General features: G+C 44.1%; 1 protein-coding gene and 1 long non-coding RNA gene across 3 annotated transcripts in view; both read left to right on the top strand.

Moving 5' to 3' along the window:
* The first annotated feature begins 1,697 nt into the window (after positions 1-1,697).
* Positions 1,698-21,462, top strand: part of LOC115171682 (heparan sulfate glucosamine 3-O-sulfotransferase 6) — a 42,769-nt gene continuing 23,004 nt past the window's right edge. The window contains exon 1 of the mRNA XM_029728724.1: positions 1,698-2,705. Within this exon, the coding sequence (XP_029584584.1) occupies positions 2,137-2,705 (569 nt within the window). The 5' untranslated portion in view covers positions 1,698-2,136. The remainder of the gene's footprint in view (positions 2,706-21,462) is intronic.
* On the top strand, positions 18,514-21,110 carry LOC115171683 (uncharacterized). 2 transcript variants are annotated; one of them, XR_003871233.1, is made up of 4 exons: positions 18,514-18,610; positions 18,755-18,865; positions 18,973-19,194; positions 19,294-21,110. It is a non-coding gene; the product is annotated as an uncharacterized LOC115171683 (long non-coding RNA). The 2 variants fall into 2 exon arrangements; XR_003871232.1 differs by having other exon boundaries at positions 18,755-19,194.

The following is a 21,462-nucleotide window of genomic DNA, read 5'->3' as shown; positions in this document are numbered from 1 at the left end:
TGACTTCACCTAGCTGACTTCGGCCAGCTGACTTCACCTAGCTGACTTCACCTAGCTGACTCTGGCTAGCTGACATCGCCTAGCTGACTTCACCTACACTGTAGCTGACTTGCGCTAGCTGACTTTGGATAGCTGACTTCACCTAGCTGACTTTGGCTAGCTGACTTGGGCTAGCTGACTTCACCTATCTCACTTTACCTAGCTGACTTCACCTTACTGACTTGGGCTAGTTGACTTCACCTATCTCACTTTACCTAGCTGACTTTACCTAGCTGACTTCACCTAGCTGACTTGGGCTAGCTGACTTCACCTATCTCACTTTACCTAGCTGACTTCACCTTACTGACTTGGGCTAGTTGACTTCACCTATCTCACTTTACCTAGCTGACTTTACCTAGCTGACTTTACCTAGCTGACTTGGGCTAGCTGACTTGGGCTAGCTGACTTGGGCTAGCTGACTTCACTTAGCTGACTTCGGCTAGCTGACTTCACCTAGCTGAAGCTGAACTGAAGCATGCTGATGCCTTTATACACCTCACACCTTTTCTCCTCCTCTCTAGTGCTATGCTCCCTCTCCCTTTATTACCTTGCCACCACTCCCTCTATCTCTCTCTCTTTCCCTCTCTCTTATCTCCATTCTCTCTTACTACTCTCTCACCCTCCATTCTCTTTGCCACCTCTCCCTCTCTACCCCCTTGTCTCCCCCTCTCTCCTTCTCTCACTCATTCTCTCTGTCAGTTCTCTCGGGTTGTACCAAAGCTTCCCCAGGGGGGTTCTGTGTGCATGTGGTTCCCAGACAGATGATCTCTCCTCCAGTTGATTCAAACTGGAGACGCTGGTATTGGTCAGGTTCAAAGGACCTGACACACACACACAAATGCATGTGCACACACACACATACACCTTTGTCAGCCCTGATAAAATATACATTATAGACCTACAGTGTGATGTGATGATCTCTCTCTCAGCAATGCCTTCTGTCCTGCTAGGTTACACCAAACCATAGCACTGTATCTACGACAGGTATGCTTGGGAATGAGTTTGGGGCAGGGCTCTGCTTTTCAAGTCTTTGTTGTGAGACCTGTGTCAGTAGATATGAAAGGACTGCCGCACCACTTGTTCTTATGACAAGGAGTCTCAAGGTGCAGATAAAGTACAAGGGTTTGGATGGATGTCCTGAGGGCCTTTCTCATTCATAAGAGGAACGTTTCATCTATCATGAGGTTCAAAGGGGGAAAGGTTGTTCCGGAGACACCTGAAACCCCACCTCTTTAAGGAATACCTGGGATAGGATAAAGTAATCCTTCTAACCCCCCCCCCTTTAAAAGATTTAGATGCACTATTGTAAAGTGGTTGTTCTACTGGATATTATAGGTGAATGCACCAATTTGTAAGTCGCTCTGGATAAGAGCGTCTGCTAAATGACTTAAATGTAAATGTAAATGTAAATGTAAATGTTGTTATTCGTTTTTTGTCCTTTTCCTGAGTCAGCATGCACCATAAAAAATACATTGCCCTTTTGATTTTAAAAGTTGATACACCGTGTTAAATTGTGATGGTATTATTTTCTGTGGGCTGTAAATTGCTTCAAATGTATTCTTGTTACACACCCAGGTCTGGAAGGATGAAGAGAGGTGTATAACAAGTACAGTAGAATAAAGAACCAGTAGCTGACCATAGATTACACCATTGAATGCTGCTAAACGTCTCATGGGGCATGTTGTCCATTGCTGGAGAAGGGAAGGGTAGAGATGGTTGGGTGTGTCAGCAATCTTTGAAGGAGAGCGGAAACCGTGCATGAGAGATCACCAGAGCTGACTTGAGCGCACAGCAAGGCAGTGGAATCATTACTCAATGGAAATTGAAGTATTGAGCCATGCAGAATGACAAATGCTTGTTTAAAGAGGTTAAAGACCCGTTTTCTGTCTTGTGTAATGATGCGTGACAACGGTATGAGGATCATCTTGATAAGTTCGATGACAATGCTCCAATTTTGGGGTGTTATGATTATGAAACTGCTACACTTTTCAGCATTCAGGAAATAGTTATATAGAGAACAGTTAGGCAACTCAACGTAAGGAAAAGCAGTATGCTGACAACATTTTGTTCCTTGCTCACCGAACAGGACAGCGACTCATGGGATGTAGTGTGGGCTGTAGAACAAGGCTCAACTTTGGAAAGGCGCTGTCCAAAGTATCCGTGTGTTTTACCATGGTCGTGATTTTCACCTATTTCTTCTACTGTCTTACCGGATTATGTGACTCGGCGCCGAGACAGATGTTCGACCATCACACTGTAAACAGAGACTATGATGTATCGGACCGTACGCACGACAACCTGCGACCGCCAGCGCGACTCTATCCTCACCACCCGGGCGCACCGACTCCCTGGAACAGGACAGACACTTCAACGGGCGCCGCGCTCCGCCGTGCAGACGAACAGGTCGCCACGCTACAGTGGGTTGAAGGCGGACTGCTCCCACAAGAGATACCGGAGAGCACTAAGGAAAATCTAGCTGTTAACGGCATCCCCATGTCCAACACATTTGAGAGTAAGAAGTTCCCACAAGCCATCATAATCGGTGTGAAGAAAGGCGGAACGCGCGCTCTGCTGGAGTTCCTACGGATTCATCCGGACGTGAGAGCTGTCGGGGCAGAACCTCACTTTTTCGACAGGTTCTACGAGAAAGGACTTGAGTGGTACAGGTAAGGCACATATTCTGCTACTGTACGATGTCCATGGAGTGTTCATCAGCGCCAGTAAAACCATGCGCGGCTTCTAGCCTACTCTGATATTGCGATATCTTGAATCGAATCTGTGAATTGGGGGCTGGGGCTGCTTTTCATACATATCAAATCTGTTGCAATACAAACACCTAACATATGATTTAGTTGTATTTGTATTGTTCACAACATGTTGAGTCTTGGAGAAAGATGACACCTCAGCCACTGTAGGATGATGAATGGAGATAGGATGACAGGTAGATGAGGAGCAGTGTTCTCCCCTGGGGAAGATATTCACCTGTGAAGAACTCTGCTGAAGGTTCTTGTCAATAACATACATAGATATTTGCACATTGACAGTCAGATATCCAGTAGTGTGTGTGTGTGTGTGTGTGTGTGTGTGTGTGTGTGTGTGTGTGTGTGTGTGTGTGTGTGTGTGTGTGTGTGTGTGTGTGTGTGTGTGTGTGTGTGTGTGTGTGTGTGTGTGTGTGTGTCAATACAACCCTGCCTGACTTGATGTAGATGAAGAGGCTATAAGTCCCTGGGGTGTTGTTAATCATCATGACAGTGTTTCTTCAGTTCAACATGACATCCCATATTAACATACAATCCATGTCTATTCTATTGGAATGGAATGGTGCACTCCCATTAAAAGCCCATGTCCTCTTGAATGATCATAGTCTTTAACCTGACTTTTTCCTCCTTACTAGCGCTGACCTTGCTGATTTATTGAGGAAAAATGTACTTACTATGACTGAGATATGTGGTTGTCCCACCTAGCTACAGTATTGTAAGTCGCTATGGATAAGAGCATCTGCTAAATGACTAAAATATTAAATGTTAGTCTTATCTTTGTAGGTAAAGAGGGTTGAATCAATAAGCAGGCCTAACTCATAGTCTATACTTCATATACAGCAGGAAATGGTCTCAATAGAAGATATATATTTCTTTGCAGTAGTTTGATTTTGGATTTGGCCAAGAGTGAATACAGCCATAGTGTGATACAGGCTGAAACATATAATGTCTTGGTATATACAGTAAAATCTCCACCCAGGCACTGTAGCTACTTTGGAGGTGATAGGATCTGCTGGTAATAGATGACGCAGCTGACCATAGCTGTAATTGGGGTGTAATTATGGCCCTAGCAACCCTATTGCAGGGATATGGATGTTGATGGCCCTTTACCTGCCTTACTGCAGGCCTATGGAGCTAGAGAAGGCTGGAGGTTGTGATTACCTTCAGATGTCTGGACTGGAGGATCCTGCTGGAGAATGTCATGGCTGAGGAGAGAGACTGTTTGACAGTGCCTAGAAGCACTGATCTAGGACCAGGTTCCCTCTGTCCATGTAATGTTATTCATTATGATCTAAAAGCTAAACTGATCATAGATCAGCACTCCTACTCTGAGACATTTCATGAATAGGGTTTTGATGTTTTCATCCTCCCCAGGGTCAGGAGTTTGTCCAGAAGTTTTCTTTTATAAACCATATGACCTGATTAGAAAAGTGATCTGGTCCCATCATAACCCATATAAATATTTTTTTACAGCTGATTTATTACTACAACTAGGGCCTGGAGTTGGCTAGGCTAGCCTACTACCAGATCAGGAAAAACTCTGGGCCCCAGGAAAACTATTTCAGGCTGTTACGGCAATTTCAGGTAAAAACTCAATAAAACAAGTTTCAAATATTAGGAAAATGTGTACACATTTCAGCTGTTTCAAAACATTGCTCTGCTATTACCATTTAAATCAAATCCATTTTTATCTGTCACATGCTTGGAATCCAACAGGTGTAGACCTTACAGTGAAATGCTTACTGTAAGAATTATACTGTAGAAGTGTTGGCTCAACAACACAATTCTGTTCACACTGCCCTGCTTCAAGGGGGACAACTGTTGGGAGAGTGTCATGCGCTCGAAATGTAGCAAGTACGCAGTGTTGTAGAAGTACTTAACCTCTACGGGCCACGGGGGCAGTATTGAGAATTTTGAAAAAAATATGTGGCAATTTTTAACTGCCTCCTACACCAACTCAGAAGCTAGGATATGCATATTATTAACACATTCGGATAGAAAACACTCTGAATTTTCTAAAACAGTTTGAATGGTGTCTGTAAGTATAACAAAACTCATATTGCAGGCAAAAACCTGTGAAAAATAGATTTAAAAAAATGAGAATTTTGTGACTGTACTATTTAGTGTCATTGTTTTAAAGATACCACAGTGAGAAAGGATTCAGTTCGCAACTCCTACTGCTTCCACTAGATGTCAACGATCTTTAGAAAGTTGTTGGAAGCATCTGTGATGAATACAGACCGAATAAGAAAGCTTACAAGTTGACACGTCATCACTTCATTTTTTGCGCCTGCGCATGAATCTGAGAAGAGTGCCTTTGTCATTATCGTTTATTCTAGACACTTGATAGGTTGTGTGAAAATATTACTGATGTTTACTGATGTTTCACGTTAAAAATGGACCAAAAGATTAATGATGAACAACGTTTGACATGTTTAAACAAACGTAAATAGATTATTTACTAGGTTTTCTTTAGCTTTTTGACGTGACTTTACACTGCCCACCTCATTTTGTGGGAGCCTACTGAACGCTAACTATTTGGACATAAATTATGAACTTTGTCAAAAGAAACCACATTTGTTCTGGACCTGGGATCTGTGGCAGCGCCTTCTGATGGTGATAATCAAAGGTAAGGGGATATTTAGAATGTTATTATCGATATTAGATGATGCTAATGCTAACGGTATAGCTTAGCTTAGCATATAGCTTATTGTTGTTAGCATAGTACCCAGTTTATGCAAAATGTGATTTCCCAGTAAAGTTATTTTGAGATCTGGCCATTCGGTAGCAATTACGAGATGATAATATATTATTCTTTGAATGACAATATTATAATTTACCAATGTTTTCGAATAGTAATTCCGTGATTTGTAATGCTGGATTCACTGGGTGCATTCGAGCCGAAAAAAATTCTGAATTTCACCGCGACTGTAAATGCTGTTTTTGGATATAAATATGAACTTGATGGAACTAAAAATGCATGTATTGTATAACATAATGTCCTATGAGTGTCATCTGATGCAGATTGTCAAAGGTAAGTGCATAATTCTAGCTAGTTTTCTGTCTGTTGATGCCCTTCTTTGAATTGGCTAAACATTACACGCAGCTATTGTCAATGTACTCTCCTCACATAACCTAACTTTATGCATTCTCCGTAATGCCTCTGAAAATCGGACAGCGTGGTTAGATTTAGGAGATATATCTTTCAAATGGAGGAAAATAGTTGATTATTTGATTTTTTGAAATGATTACTCTTGCAGTTTTGAATTCCCCGCCATGGTCACATGACAATGAATCCCAATACCGGGATAAGATCGGGATAAGATCCTCAACAGGTTTTAAGTAAAAATGCTTTAAAGTACTACGACTACGTTTTTAAAAATATATCTGGAACTTTACTTTACTATATAGCTACAGTACATGCTGATAGGATCAGGCTATTGTAGCTACAGCACATACTGATAGGATCAGGCTATTGTAGCTACAGCACATACTGATATAGGATCGGGCTATTGTAGCTACAGCACATACTGATATAGGATCAGGCTATTGTAGCTACAGCACATACTGATATAGGATCAGGCTATTGTAGCTACAGCACATACTGATATAGGATCAGGCTATTGTAGCTACAGCACATACTGATATAGGATCAGGCTATTGTAGCTACAGCACATACTGATATAGGATCGGGCTATTGTAGCTACAGCACATACTGATATAGGATCAGGCTATTGTAGCTACAGCACATACTGATATAGGATCAGGCTATTGTAGTATAGGAATCAGGCTATTGTAGCTACAGCACATACTGATATAGGATCAGGCTATTGTAGCTACAGCACATACTGATATAGGATCAGGCTATTGTAGCTACAGCACATACTGATATAGGATCAGGCTATTGTAGATAAGCCTTTATCTCATATAGAAACAACATGGAGGAAGATGAAGTGGGAGAGAATTTGATAACAGATAGTTTGAGTTTGAAAAAGAAAGTGAGAGACAGCAGAGAGAGAGAGTGAGCGTGAAATTCTCATCTGTAATTTAATATATTTATTCTTTTTTCTTAACCTTTTTAGCAGCATTTAAACTTAAAACATACGAACACATGGAAACACTTTTGCCACTGACCATTTTAGCATGCTGCTGGTCTCTCCCTCTCTCCCTCTCTCCCTCTCTCCCTCTCTCCCTCCCTCCCTCCCTCTGTTCATTAAGAGTGGCAGATGAAGGAGATGAAGTGTTTCTGTATAATATCTGCTGCAGCACTGGTTTCCAGGAGGCAGGGCAGGATAGTGTGTTACTATGTGTGTTTTAATTGCCGGGGCTGTAGCAGGCCCAACACCATCACAATCACATGCAGATGTGGCCACGGCAACTAGAAACAGTGTTCAGTCACATAAGTCATGTCATGAGCAACACATTGTTTGAACGTACAGTTGATGGATTTATACAAAAGCTACAGTACGTATGTTACCAGAACCATTCTGTAGTACTCAGCTACGGTACGTATGTTACCAGAACCATTCTGTAGTGCTCAGCTACGGTACGTATGTTACCAGAACCATTCTGTAGTGTTCAGCTACGGTACGTATGTTACCAGAACCATTCTGGAGTGCTCAGCTACGGTACGTATGTTACCAGAACCATTCTGTAGAGCTGAGCTACGGTAGGTATGTGACCAGAACCATTCTGTAGAGCTGAGCTACGGTAGGTATGTGACCAGAACCATTCTGTAGAGCTGAGCTACGGTAGGTATGTTACCAGAACCATTCTGTAGTGCTCAGCTATGGTAGGTATGTTACCAGAACCATTCTGTAGTGCTCAGCTACGGTAGGTATGTGACCAGAACCATTCTGTAGTGCTCAGCTACAGTACGTATGTTACCAGAACCATTCTGTAGTGCTCAGCTACGGTAGGTATGTTACCAGAGCCATTCTGTAGTGCTCAGCTACGGTAGGTATGTTACCAGAACCATTCTGTAGTGCTCAGCTACAGTACGTATGTTACCAGAACCATTCTGTAGTGCTCAGCTACAGTACGTATGTTACCAGAACCATTCTGTAGTGCTCAGCTACGGTAGGTATGTTACCAGAACCATTCTGTAGTGCTCAGCAACGGTACGTATGTTACCAGAACCATTCTGTAGTGCTCAGCTACGGTAGGTATGTTACCAGAACCATTCTGTAGTGCTCAGCTACGGTACGTATGTTACCAGAACCATTCTGTAGTGTTCAGCTACGGTACGTATGTTACCAGAACCATTCTGGAGTGCTCAGCTACGGTACGTATGTTACCAGAACCATTCTGTAGTGCTCAGCTACGGTACATATGTTACCAGAACCATTCTGTAGCGCTCAGCTACGGTAGGTATGTGACCAGAACCATTCTGTAGTGCTCAGCTACAGTATGTATGTTACCAGAACCATTCTGTAGTGCTCAGCTACGGTAGGTATGTTACCAGAACCATTCTGTAGTGCTCAGCTACAGTATGTATGTTACCAGAACCATTCTGTAGTGCTCAGCTACATCAGTTATGTGGGATGTAATAACATCATAATCATTGCTTGCTATTCAGTGTTTTGTCAGAAGATGCTGCTGAATAGCCTAACGGGGAAAAACTTTGGGGCAAGTGAAAGTAAGATGGAAGGGTGAAAACGAGGTGATAGGACGAGCAGAGGAGGAAAATAAGAATGGATGAAACGAGAGGTATTCCTTTCTTCTTCATGGTGCATTGTTTTCCTGTTGCAGAACAGTTATTGTTATCATATACAGTACCATGGCAGATATAGAGAAACAAAAAGCCTGCACCCAGATCTGTTTGTGCTGTCTTGCCAACTCCCAGCGACCATAGGAGTTGGCAAGACAGTACAAACAGATCTGTGACCAGGCTATGAAATTATTGTCACTGAATCTTGAAGAGTGTGAATCTGTTTGCATTCACATTAGATCACAGAGAGAGGACAGTGACGGTTTGGTGGTGGGAACTCATCCATGTGGAACAATTGTAACCCTCTCACCTGGGTGTCACTGACTGAGGGTCCCCGTGAGGGTAACACACCTGACCCCTCTGTGCCCGCCGTGCTCAGTTAGCAGAAACTCAACACACTGTCACGTCTGGGTGCACACACACACACACACACACACACACACACACACACACACACACACACACACGCTGTGACAGCCTCCTCTTGAAGCCCATTGCTTTGACATGTCAGTGTGTGTGAACTTCTGTCCTCCTCTCAGAACGACAGCTGCATTCTGTCAACAGAGCTTTAGCTACCCGCCAAATGGCCTGTGAATCTCGCTTTTTGTATTTTAATATAATCAACTAAAAATATAGCTTTGAAATGCTTTAAAACGAGAACAACATTATAAACATTTTATAACGGTAAATTTTTGTCTACATTGTGTGACCCTTTGCCTCATGCAGTTTTGGAACCAAATGCGTTGTCATTGACAGAGAGACACATGATTACGGACAGAGAAAGACTGACAACAGTGCATTGTGATATTATGTCTGGAGCCATGTGTCCTGGACAGTGAAATATGATGACTGCATCTGATTCTAATAGAGTTGGAGAGGGACTGCTCGTGCACTGTCAGAAAAAAAACCTTATCATTTATGACTGTCAACCACAGGGACATACAGGGGCAATATGCATACTGGAGAGACTTAATACACACACACACAATCCCATCCCACGCATTGTCTTCCAAAAATCATTGTCTGCTATAAGACAAAACTGCTCAGACCTCTTTTAAGTGTTTTCTACTGACTTCGCTCTGTGATTCTTGCCAGCTCTTTTCCTCAGCTTTCCGGAGCTTTAGTGTGTGTGTGTGTGTGTGAGAGAGAGAAAGAGAGTGGGTGGGTGGGTGCGTGAGAGAGAGAGAGTGGGTGGGTGTGTGTGTGTGTGAGAGAGAGAGAGAGATAGAGAGAGTGGGTGGGTGGGTGGGTGCGTGAGAGAGAGAGAGTGGGTGGGTGTGTGTGTGTGTGTGTGTGAGTGTGTGAGAACGGTACGTCCACGCGTGCTTATATGCTTGTGAGTGTGTGAGTGCATGCGCGTGTGTGTCTGTGTAGTTTGCATGTGTGCCTACGGACATTACTGAACTACAAAAGCCACAGAACAGTCCCATCAGAATCAAAAGGGGATTTAATGACTTTCTGTGTTGTTTCATGGGTTTAAATAGACTTAGGGCCAATGTTTTTCATATGGGCCCTGTGAGAGCCACACCAGACACAGTTGAAACAGGAAAACCGGCAAACCTCAACTTTCCGCGGCACAATGGCATGGAATGTTATGCTTATGTCACCGCGACATGGGCACAATGAAGTACATGAGTTGTCACTGTTTTTATAGATCGGCCTCCTGTTGTTGAAGAATTTATAATGAACTCATTTGTTTTTCTGCTTTCTTATGAACGTTTTGGATCTTTATTGTATGGAAATGACAAAATGCCTTGTTGGCTCATTCTGGGGGGAAAACATTTGTCATTTAGATGGCAGGTAAACACCTCTACAGGAAAAGCAGGGAGGGACTGGGAGAAAACAGACTTCTTGGGAAGGCTGATGGTAGAAAATACTCCTATTCACTTTTCAATTTGATTAATGGATTGATGACTAAGAAATATTACAAGCCACTAAATCATTGTGTATACCAGTGTGACACCGCCTTTGTCACGCCCTGACCGTAGAGATCCTTATTATTCTCTATGTTTGGTTAGGTCAGGGTGTGACTCGGGTGGGGAAGTCTATGTTTTCTGTTTCTTTGTTTTTGGGCCAGTGTGGTTCCCAATCAGAGGCAGCTGGCTATCGTTGTCTCTGATTAGGAATCATACTTAGGCAGCCTGTTTTCCAGCTGTGTTTGAGGGATGTTATTTTCTGTTTACTGTCTGTGCCTGACGGAACTGTTCACTTTCGTTTTGTTACTTTTGGTTATTCTTGTTTGAGTGTTTCTTGTAATAAATTATCATGAACACTTACCACGCTGCGCCTTGGTCCACTTCTCCTTCTAACAACGACGAGCGTTACAGCCTTAAAGACTTGATTTAAGACAGATGGATCAAGAGAGATCATTCTATCCAGTCCTATTGGGTTATACTGTATCAATAAACCAAATTGTATGAAACATGCTTTTCTACTTTTGTGTTTTCTCCTGCTAACCCCCCTCCCCTCCCCAACACACCTCCTAACTTCTCAAGTCCCAGCAAGAATGTCACACATATTCCTCCAAAAGAGAACCCTCTTGTAAATAGGACCACTGAATATGCAGTGAAATTTCATACAGTGTAAATTAGTGCCATGTTTCAAAACCTGCAAGCTGGCCTCAAGATGTGTGACGTCGTTGACAAAGTCCATCCGTAAGTCAGTGCCTTCTGACATGTTTCACCCAGACAGTGAATTATATGAGAGTAGCTTCTTCATGTATGCCTCTGAGGCAGAGAGGAGATTTATTTGGGTTGGGATCAAACCCAGTCAGACATCACATCAGAAGAGCTACAGTCCAGACAGACATCTGGACCATAAAAGAGTCAAAAGACCAATAATTGGACAAAAGATCAGAATTTGGCTGCCTGTATAAACTCAGCCATAGTATCTGGACTGGACAAAATGGGTCTCCACTTGTTTTTCATATTGCTTTCATAAAGATGAAATGATTATGAATAAGATGCTGTTCACTTGTTCCACTCCTCACTTTCATACAGAAAGATAAACTAGCTACATATTGCAATTCTAAAAACATACAGTAGGCAAGCTGTTGAATGTGTATGTCCTCTTATCATGATTTGTACTGTGTCGTTTGACGATATAGCGAAATCATTGTCGGAAAAAGATGACCAATATGCAGCAGAGTTGATATAGTTCATTTTGAACATTTAATAAACTCAAAATGAATATACAAAATAACAAAAACAAACTCACGATATACTGACAGTCCTGTTATGCTTACACACGCTAAACACGAAACAATCTCCCACAATTAAACAGACAAACACACCCAACTAATATAGGACTTCCAATCAAAGGCAACACCACACAGCTGCCTTCAATTGGAAGTCCACCCCAATTAACCAAACATAGACATACAACTAACTAGATCAACATAGAAATACGTAAACAAGGAACAGTGCCCAAAAACCCCGGAACACTTAAATCAAATGCCCTTTTTAGAAAAACACCACCCCTAACCACATAAAACAAATACCCTCTGCCACGTCCTGACCAAACTACAATACCAATTAACCCTTATACTGGCCAGGACGTGACAGTATGACTACAATCAAGCATACAGTACTCAGCCAGTCAGTGAAAGTGTGCAATGATGATACAGCGTGATTCATGAAAAGATCATTACTGCATTTCAATTTGATGAAAAACTCCAATACGCAAGTGATGTCATCAATATTTTGACAGCTTGTCAATTGGCTGACCTTTACCCCTGACACCGAAGGCCTCAGCCAATCGGATTGCAATTAAAATATAGTATAAATCCTTTCAGGGCAACGGCATGAGGGCACGGGGAAACGTCAATACTACTGGAAATCCCATAGGCTCACAAAGTGCCGTCGATTAAGTCATGTAGTAATCAAATCAAATCAAATTGTATTGGTCACATACACATATTTAACAGATGTTATTGCGGATGTAGTGAAATGCTTGTGTTCCTAGCTCCAACAGTGCAGCAGTATCTAACAATTCACAACAATATGGACGTGATGATTACAACAGGTGGATTTTCACTGTAGTCAATGCATACTTCTAACCTTGTTGTTGTTGTTATAGCCCACTTCAGAATTCCATGTGTACGTTCTGTAACAATAGTGTAATGCTCAATGATATCAATATGGAAGACGATTATCCTTTCCTTCTCACTCCCCTCCCATCTGTTTCAATAATAATAATAGAATTTGAAACACATGACACAATACTGATTAGACAAGATAAATGTATCGCCTATCCATCTGACATAAACTTTAGATTTATGGACGAGTCCTTCTGGTTTCAGTCAAAATAAAACAATTATATTTTTTTTCTGATTATGGATCTGATTTTGTAAACTATATAAGCAGAATTGACACTGCATGTCACGTCCTGGCCAGTATAAAGGCTAATTGGTATTGTAGTTTGGTCAGGACGTGGCAGAGGGTATTTGTTTTATGTGGTTCAGGGTGGTGTGTTTGTTAAAAGGGTGTTTGATTTAGTATTTCCGGGTTTTGGTTTATGTTTAGGTATTTCTATGTGGAGTCTAGTGAGTGTATGTCTATGGTGGATTAATTGGGGTTGGGACTCTCAATTAAAGGCAGGTGTTTTCTCTTTGCCTTTGATTGAGAGTCCCATATATTGGGGTGTGTTTGTCATTTGTGGGAGATTGTTCTGTGTGTAGCCTTGGGCCTTACCAGACTGTTGTTTGTCGATCGTAATTCTGTTTGTTATTTTGGGTGTTCATTTTGATAGTTAATAAAAGTCAAGATGAGCCTGCACATACCTGCTGCGTTTTGGTCCTCCTTCACCGTCGACAACCGTGACAGAATCTCCCACCACCAAAGGACCAAGCAGCAGAGGAAGGAGCAGAGGGAATTTGGATTGGATACATGGAGGAAATGGAGCAAAGACCGGGAATGCTACCGAGGAACACGACTGGCGATTAAACCCGAGAGGCAACCACAATACTTTTTTTTGGGGGGGCATATGGGTAGTTTGGCGGGGCAAGTTTGGAGCCCCAGGCCAAATCCCCGGACTGTTTCTCGGAGGCCAGTTAATGGACAGGTCTTATGCTTCGGGGTAATGGGTGTTATGGCGAGGCCAAGTGTTTTTAGGCCAGTACGCGCTATACCAGCGCCCCGCAGTTACCAGGGGGTAGTAGGCATTCAGCCAGAAAGGGCGATGCCAGGTTTAAGCTCGAGACCGCCAGTAAGCCTCCATGGTCCTATATATCCTGTTCCCGCTCCACGCACGAGGTGCGTGTTCTCAAGCTGGCATATCCGGTACCAGCACCACGCACCAGGATTATAGTGCTTCAGCCCACCAGTCAACAGTCGTCAGAGCTGCCCGCCAGTCAACCATCACCGGAGCTGCCCGCCAGTCAACAGTAGTCGGAGCTGCCCGCCAGTCAACAGTCGTCGGAGCTGCCCGCCAGTCAACAGTCGTCGGAGCTGCCCGCCAGTCAACAGTCGTCGGAGCTGCCCGCCAGTCAACAGTTGTCGGAGCTGCCCGCCAGTTAACAGTCGTCGGAGCTGCCCGCCAGTCAACAGTCGTCGGAGCTGCCCGCCAGTCAACAGTCGTCGGAGCAGTCGTCGGAGCTGCCCGCCAGTCAACAGTCGTCGGAGCTGCCCGCCAGTCAACAGTCGTCGGAGCTGCCCGCCAGTCAACAGTCGCCGGAGTGGTCAGACTGCGCTGAACTGCCCGCCAGTCAACAGTCGTCGGAGCTGCCCGCCAGTCAACAGTCGCCGGAGTGGCCAGACTGCGCTGAACTGCCGGAGTGGCCAGACTGCGCTGAACTGCCGGAGTGGCCAGACTGCGCTGAACTGCCGGAGTGGCCAGACTGCCCTGAACTGCCGGAGTGGCCAGACTGCCCTGAACTGCCGGAGTGGCCAGACTGCCCTGAACTGCCGGAGTGGCCAGACTGCCCTGAACTGTCGGAGTGGCCAGACTGCCCTGAACTGCCGGAGTGGCCAGACTGCCCAGACTGTCCCGAGCTGCCAGACTGGCCAGACTGCCCAGACTGTCCCGAGCTGCCTGACTGCCCAGACTGTCCCGAGCTGCCTGACTGCCCAGACTGTCCCGAGCTGCCTGACTGCCCAGACTGTCCCGAGCTGCCAGACTGCCCAGACTGCCCAGACTGTCCCGAGCTGCCAGACTGCCCAGACTGTCCCGAGCTGCCAGACTGCCCAGACTGTCCCGAGCTGCCAGACTGTCCCGAGCTGCCAGACTGCCCAGACTGTCCCGAGCTGCCAGACTGCCCCGAGCTGCCAGACTGCCCCGAGCTGCCAGACTGCCCCGAGCTGCCAGACTGCCCCGAGCTGCCAGACTGCCCCGAGCTGCCAGACTGCCAAACTGCCCAGACTGTCCCGAGCTGCCAAACTGCCCAGACTGTCCCGAGCTGCCAAACTGCCCAGACTGTCCCGAGCTGCCAGACTGCCCAGACTGTCCCGAGCTGCCAGACTGCCCAGACTGTCCCGAGCGGCCAGACTGCCCAGACTGTCCCGAGCGGCCAGACTGCCCAGACTGTCCCGAGCGGCCAGACTGCCCAGACTGCCCCGAGCGGCCAGACTGCCCCGAGCGGCAAGACTGCCCCGAGCGGCCAGACTGCCCCGAGCGGCCAGACTGCCCCGAGCTGCCAGACTGGCCAGACTGCCCGGAACTGCCAGAGTGGCCCGACTGCCTGGAACGGCCAGAACTGGAGCCACCGCCTGATATAGGTGGGTTGGGGAGGGGGGGTGTAGCACAGTTCCGTCGTTGACGGCAGCCACCCTCCCTTCCCTCCCTTTTAGTAGAGGGGAAATTTTGTTTTCTTGTTTGGGGTTGTGGTTTGTTTTTTGTTTTTTTTGTTTTTGTAAGGTGCTTCCGGGGTTAGCACCTTTTAAGGGGGGGGGGGTACTGTCACGTCCTGGCCAGTATAAAAGTTAATTGGTATTGTAGTTTGGTCAGGACGTGGCAGAGGGTATTTGTTTTATGTGGTTCAGGGTGGTGTGTTTGTTAAAAGGGTGTTTGATTTAGTATTTCCGGGTTTTGGTTTATGTTTAGGTATTTCTATGTGGAGTCTAGTGAGTGTATGTCTATGGTGGATTAATTGGAGTTGGGACTCTCAATTAAAGGCAGGTGTTTTCTCTTTGCCTTTGATTGAGAGTCCCATATATTGGGGTGTGTTTGTCATTTGTGGGAGATTGTTCTGTGTGTAGCCTTGGGCCTTACCAGACTGTTTTTTTGTCGATCGTAATTCTGTTTGTTATTTTGGGTGTTCATTTTGATAGTTAATAAAAGTCAAGATGAGCCTGCACATACCTGCTGCGTTTTGGTCCTCCTTCACCGTCGACAACCGTGACACTGCATCAATCCATGAGGCTTGGTCATAGCATTAGTACCGAATAAGAAATTCTGTGTGTAAAACTAATAATGACTCAGTAATCCATGTTTTCTGGGAATGCTATAAAATCCGAAAGTTGGGAGCAGAGCTAGAAAGTTGTCTGTCAGAAGTATTACAATGTAAACTTACTTTTAATCCATCTGTCTGCATCTCTCATGACATATGCATATGGGGGTGTAGTGAGATACCCAATGGGCTGGACGACTCTCTTCTCATCACTCATCTTGAAAAAACGTATACTAAAAACTTAGAAGTCAATCAATCCGCCATCATTAAAACAATGTAAAAATGTAATGATTTATTATTTAAATGTTGAAAGTGTGTGAGCTACGGAGAGAAACAAAATGGTGCAGCTTGAGGCCATGTGGCGGAAAGTGATGTGGGTGCTAGAGATGGGGGTGTATGCTAGTGAGAAAGAATAAAGGAGACGCATCGGTCAAAATCGTGATTTATGACCCTATGCGTCTGATTTATGACCCTATGTCCGGCTGGTTCGTACATGCCAAAATAAGGGCATCCGGTCTGGACATCCTGGCGGGAAGGTGTCACGTGGTTAGGGTCATATAGTTTTATCCTGTTCTGTCACGTGTTAGAGTGTGTGTTATATCTATATTGCATCTCTTTGAAGTTGTCATGATGATTGATGTGTAGGGCCCTCATTGAACTGGGGGGGTTGTGTTTGAACATTTCAAAGAGGATGACCCCACACCCCCCTATTTTATTGCTCTTAGGGTTGTTGTCTATGAATTAGGAATGTCCGGGGGGTTATGTGTTGGAGGCAGACGTCTTATAAATACGCCCCAGACACACATGCGGCCCCAGAACACTAAACAAGATTTTTAAAATAAAAACACTGAACATTAAACAGAAAATTATGACTCCTAGGCCAATTCTCGGGGTACTATGCGTCTCTTGTCGCGAACCCAATGATAAAAGCATCGAGGATCTTTGGGGTGAGGCCCCAGAATGTTTTAAAGAGTTTTTGGATACTAGTGATGGCCATATGACTTATATGTTCAAACCTGAGGATTCAACGGTGAAGATTTTCACAGACAGCGGCCCCAGACCCCTTTATCATGCAAAAGCCGGGAGTTTTTCTCCTGCACTGCGTATGAGAGAATGGCTTAAGATACGGCTAGCGCTCTGTCAAATTGAACAGGCCCTGAGTGGTACAGCCGTGCCAGGTTATGCTATGGAAGAGAGAGTGGAGGGTCGCTATGATTTACAAGCCATCAGGATCTCTTCAATGGCTTATAGCCCCGACTCCAAAGTGACAATTTTAGCATGTGAACAATTTGCTAGTACAAATGCTACCAAGTCTGTAAATTCATATGTATTATCGAAAGCCTGCAAGGATGTGAATTTTTTTATGCCTGTGTTTAGCTTTAAATGGAGGGATTACCCTATATTCATAACCCTGATGAATAAGCTGGACAATCTTTTCAAAAATCGTGAACAATTACGTCGATGGCCGCTTCTATCCTTAAGACACACGGGCGATAGTCTACAGGCCAGACGTAGGATATATCCCTGGGGTGAAAACTTACCGAGTCTTGACGCTGGGGAGTTGGACACAGACGGCGGTTGGGGTTCAGTGACAACCCTATAGCCGGGCCCGTTATCCGTAAGAAAGGAACAGTAAAAATGTATTAATTATGCAAAGGTCTGTACTAAATATTATGAATTAAATAAAATGGTTTTAAAGCTACCCCTTAACGAACGGGAATCTGTCATTTCTTCAAACGTTGTTTATACATAAAAAAAACATTAATGCGTGTTACAATATTGCACAAGCTGTTTTTAAAAAGGTATGTACTAAATATAATGAATTAAATAAAATGGTTTTAAAGCTGTATCTCACCTTTAAAGTTAGGGGCTATGCATTTTCGAGCCATCCCCAGGCAGCGCTTGAGAAAAAAGGAATTCCGGAAAGACGTGTGCGTGCGCAGGGGGGTGTGCGTGTGAGGGTGGGTAATTGTGTGTGTGTGTTTCAAAACAAAAAATGGGGTGTGTGTCTCTGCATGGGGGGCTTTTGAAACCAGAAAAAGTGTGTGTGTGTACGTTTGTTTAGGACTGGCACGTGCGCAGGGGGGTGTGTGCGTGTGAGGGTGGGTAATTGTGTGTGTGTGTGTGGGTGTGACTCTGCATGGGGGTGCTTTTGAAACCAGAAAAGGTGTGTGTAAGTTTGTTTAGGATTGCCGGCTTCTCTTCAATTGGTCTAGGCACTTTCCATTTTATTAACCCCCAAGCCCTTTCAAATACGTATTTATCTCACCTTCAAACGTGTGGGGGCTAAAAAAGTGAAAAAGCCCAGGCATAAGACATCAGGTCTAGACGAACTCCTACTGTTTGAAACATATGTTATTTTCTAATCAGCGCATATACTAACGGTCCCCCACCCCGGGATATAAATTTACAACGGACACCCCAACGCTGTGCTATGAAGCATAAGTGCAATATCGGCAGACCGAATATGTCGAGACACCCGCCTGTGGTTTTGGGTCTCTAGACATTCGAGTACTTTATATGGCCCTTTTTTTGCATACAGGATGACGCCCGAAAAAAAACGGCACCCCCCGCTCTGGAAACTCATGGCAGGATAGTGAAACTATCCAGACCGTAAGACATCCCGTAGAGCACCTCAAAAGACTCCGAGCCAGCAGACAGAAGAGTTATCAGGCCAACAGATAATCTCGGAATCGGTCCTAATGGAGCTTTCTGAAGGTGAGTTAGTGAAAATAATATATTAGATTTGGAGAGGTATTTTCAGGGACAATGATTTTAAGGTAATATGTCAAATGCCCGTATTCTCATATTTTAAAAATGTGTATATTTCGTATATATGTTAATATTATCTAACGTCTGTAGGCTCGCAATCCTTTACGCAGATGCTCCGTGGGCTAGATGATTTGGAACCGAATTTGTCAGAGAGTGCGTGCAGCGGCGAAAGCAGCCAGTCTCTGTCACACTATTGTAGACGTAAGTTCAATAGTAAATAAATAAATAAAAAAATCCCTAAGAAAATGTATACATTAAAAACAAAAAGTGTGAACCCTATATTAAAAAGCTATTTTTTGTGTTTACAGCGGACAGACCCAAAAGAAGGATCACGGGTGCTTCGTGTACTCTGAACGAGGACATCGATGCTATTCTGCCTTTCTGTTCGAACGGGTTTACCCTAACACCACCCAGGAACCAAGCGACATATTTCCCCCCCAAACAGGGCACAACATCGGCGCAAGTGCATTGCGAAGAATCTCCCAGGCCCAAAAAGTTACTTCTTCAAGAAACGGCCCTACACGAACATGGTATGAAGCCCTTATGTTATTAGTAATACAGAGTTTATTATAATTTATACATTTTTATGATTGAAAATGCTAAAACAATGACAAATAATGTTTTTACAGACTCCTCCCCGGCGTATAACGGCACAGAAGACCATACACACCGAGAACCCGCGGAGGATTTCGGAGCGCCTGACATTCACAATAAAACAAGGAAAACTGATGATTTCAACGTTTTAAATGACATTTCACAGGTAGACGACTGGCTATTCTGTAACGCAGCCAATCTTCTTGATTCCTCCAATTCTTATGTAGAAACACCCAAACCTGAAATAGACCAAGCGGAGTTTATCAAGGCCTTTTCAAAGGCTCTAAAATCCAGAAATGTCTTGCTACACCAACGAATGGTTGATTTACTCGAGCGGCAATACAGTCAGGATCTATCCTTCTGGCATAGAACAATGCCCCGGTTGTTAAAACGCAAATACCGGCGCTAAAACCAGTTACCGAAATGGACGTGCCTATAATTGAGACAGTTGAAAGCCTTTTGGCGAAAATACCCGCCGATCTACTAGCTTTAATTGAACGGATGAACGAGGGTGGGGTATCAGACATAATTCCGATAGACGAAAATCTATTTTCCCAAATTCCCGCCGACCTAATTGAAATAATTAAACATATGAACGAGTCAGGAACAACATATGAAAACCAATTATCTCAAATCCCGCCAGCCCTAGTTTTTTTAATAAACCAGATGAACGAGAGCCTGAGAACTTCTACATCTACCCCCCCAAGCAGCCCGCTATTAATGCCCCTTTCAGAAGAGTCTGAAACGGAATATGATGTTTTTGAGGAATTGGAAAATTGTCTAATAAATCAGGAGGGAGATGGTCTTGATAGAAGTGTCAGGGTTGTGTACAGAAATAAATTCAGCAATACAGAGATTAGACAGTTTTTCAATTTCACATGGGTGAATCAAAATCTCGATTATGCTGTTTTTTACGTGATGATTTTGGATACTCTGAACGAACTGTTAGAGAGGGCAAGAGATTATGGCGAACCTCGTGATGTCTTACAGTTGGAAATTTGTGGAGATAGCATGCAAAACAGTGTCTCTCTTATTTTACCCAATGGTGAAGCAGATCTTGAACAATTTATAGCCCTGCTGGAACGACTTGTTCAATCAAATTTATCCATCATAGCCGATAGGTCGCTGGAGCTTGTTGTGCAAATAATAAGGCATCCCCTGGGTGGTGGGGGGCAGAGAAGGAAGCTAGATAGCCTAATGCAATCAGAAATCATAAACAATAAAAGGGCATGCCTCAAACGTTCACAATCACGGTAATAAGCTATGCTTTGCAATAGGCCTAGCACATTTACTAAACCCAGGATGTACGGATCTAGAGGCGTTGCAAAAGGCTAGAGAGCTTCAAAATGCTGTCGGTCTGGTTATACAGGATGCTGTCGCATTCTCTGACATAGTCAAATTTGAAAACTTTCTGAACATCAAGATTGTGGTTTTGTACCACAGTAGAGCTAATGCTTCTCTTGAAATTCCAAAACAACCCCCAACCTCATCCTCAGATCCTGTACTTTTATGTGCAAAACGACCATTACTATGCCATTACCAACATCGGAGCGTTTTTAGGCGCACCATATGTGTGTCCAGCCTGTCATACTGGCTACACCCGAAAGGGTGGCCACTCGTGCCGTTATAACTGTTCCGTATGTCTGGATGAAAAATGTCCGATGCAGCCCTTAAACCTGACACCCTGTGCCGATTGTCACAGGACATGCCGTTCGGCCTACTGTTACGAAAAACACAAAATTGAAACATGGCACCCCAAGGCCTGTAAATCTGTAAGCAGTTGTGATATTAACAGGAAATGTCCAAAATGTCAATGCAATTACAACCTTAAAATAGACAACCCTAAACCTCATGTGTGTGGAATCATTCATTGCCCAATCTGTAAAGGGCCTTTGAAAATAGAGACTCTGAAGTTGTTCAAGAAGTGCCCCACGAGTGTTCAAGAAGTGCCCCACGAGTGTTATATTCAGCCCTTGGCTGAAGATGAACATTCAGAGAAATACGTTTTTTATGATTTTGAGACTAATCAACAATCAGGGGTTCATTTGCCTATTTTTGTATCTACCATGACTTTCAAGGGGGATAAGTGGTCAGCTGAGGGACCCAATTGTGCACTCCTCTTTCTAAAACACTTCAGAAAACCCCAGTACAGAAACTTTACGTTTATAGCGCACAATTCTAGAGCATATGATTCGTACCTTCTT

The sequence above is a fragment of the Salmo trutta genome, chromosome 32 (assembly GCF_901001165.1).
Source record: "Salmo trutta chromosome 32, fSalTru1.1, whole genome shotgun sequence".
NCBI classification, from domain to species: Eukaryota; Metazoa; Chordata; class Actinopteri; order Salmoniformes; family Salmonidae; genus Salmo; species Salmo trutta.
This window is presented reverse-complemented; position numbering and strand designations above follow the sequence as displayed.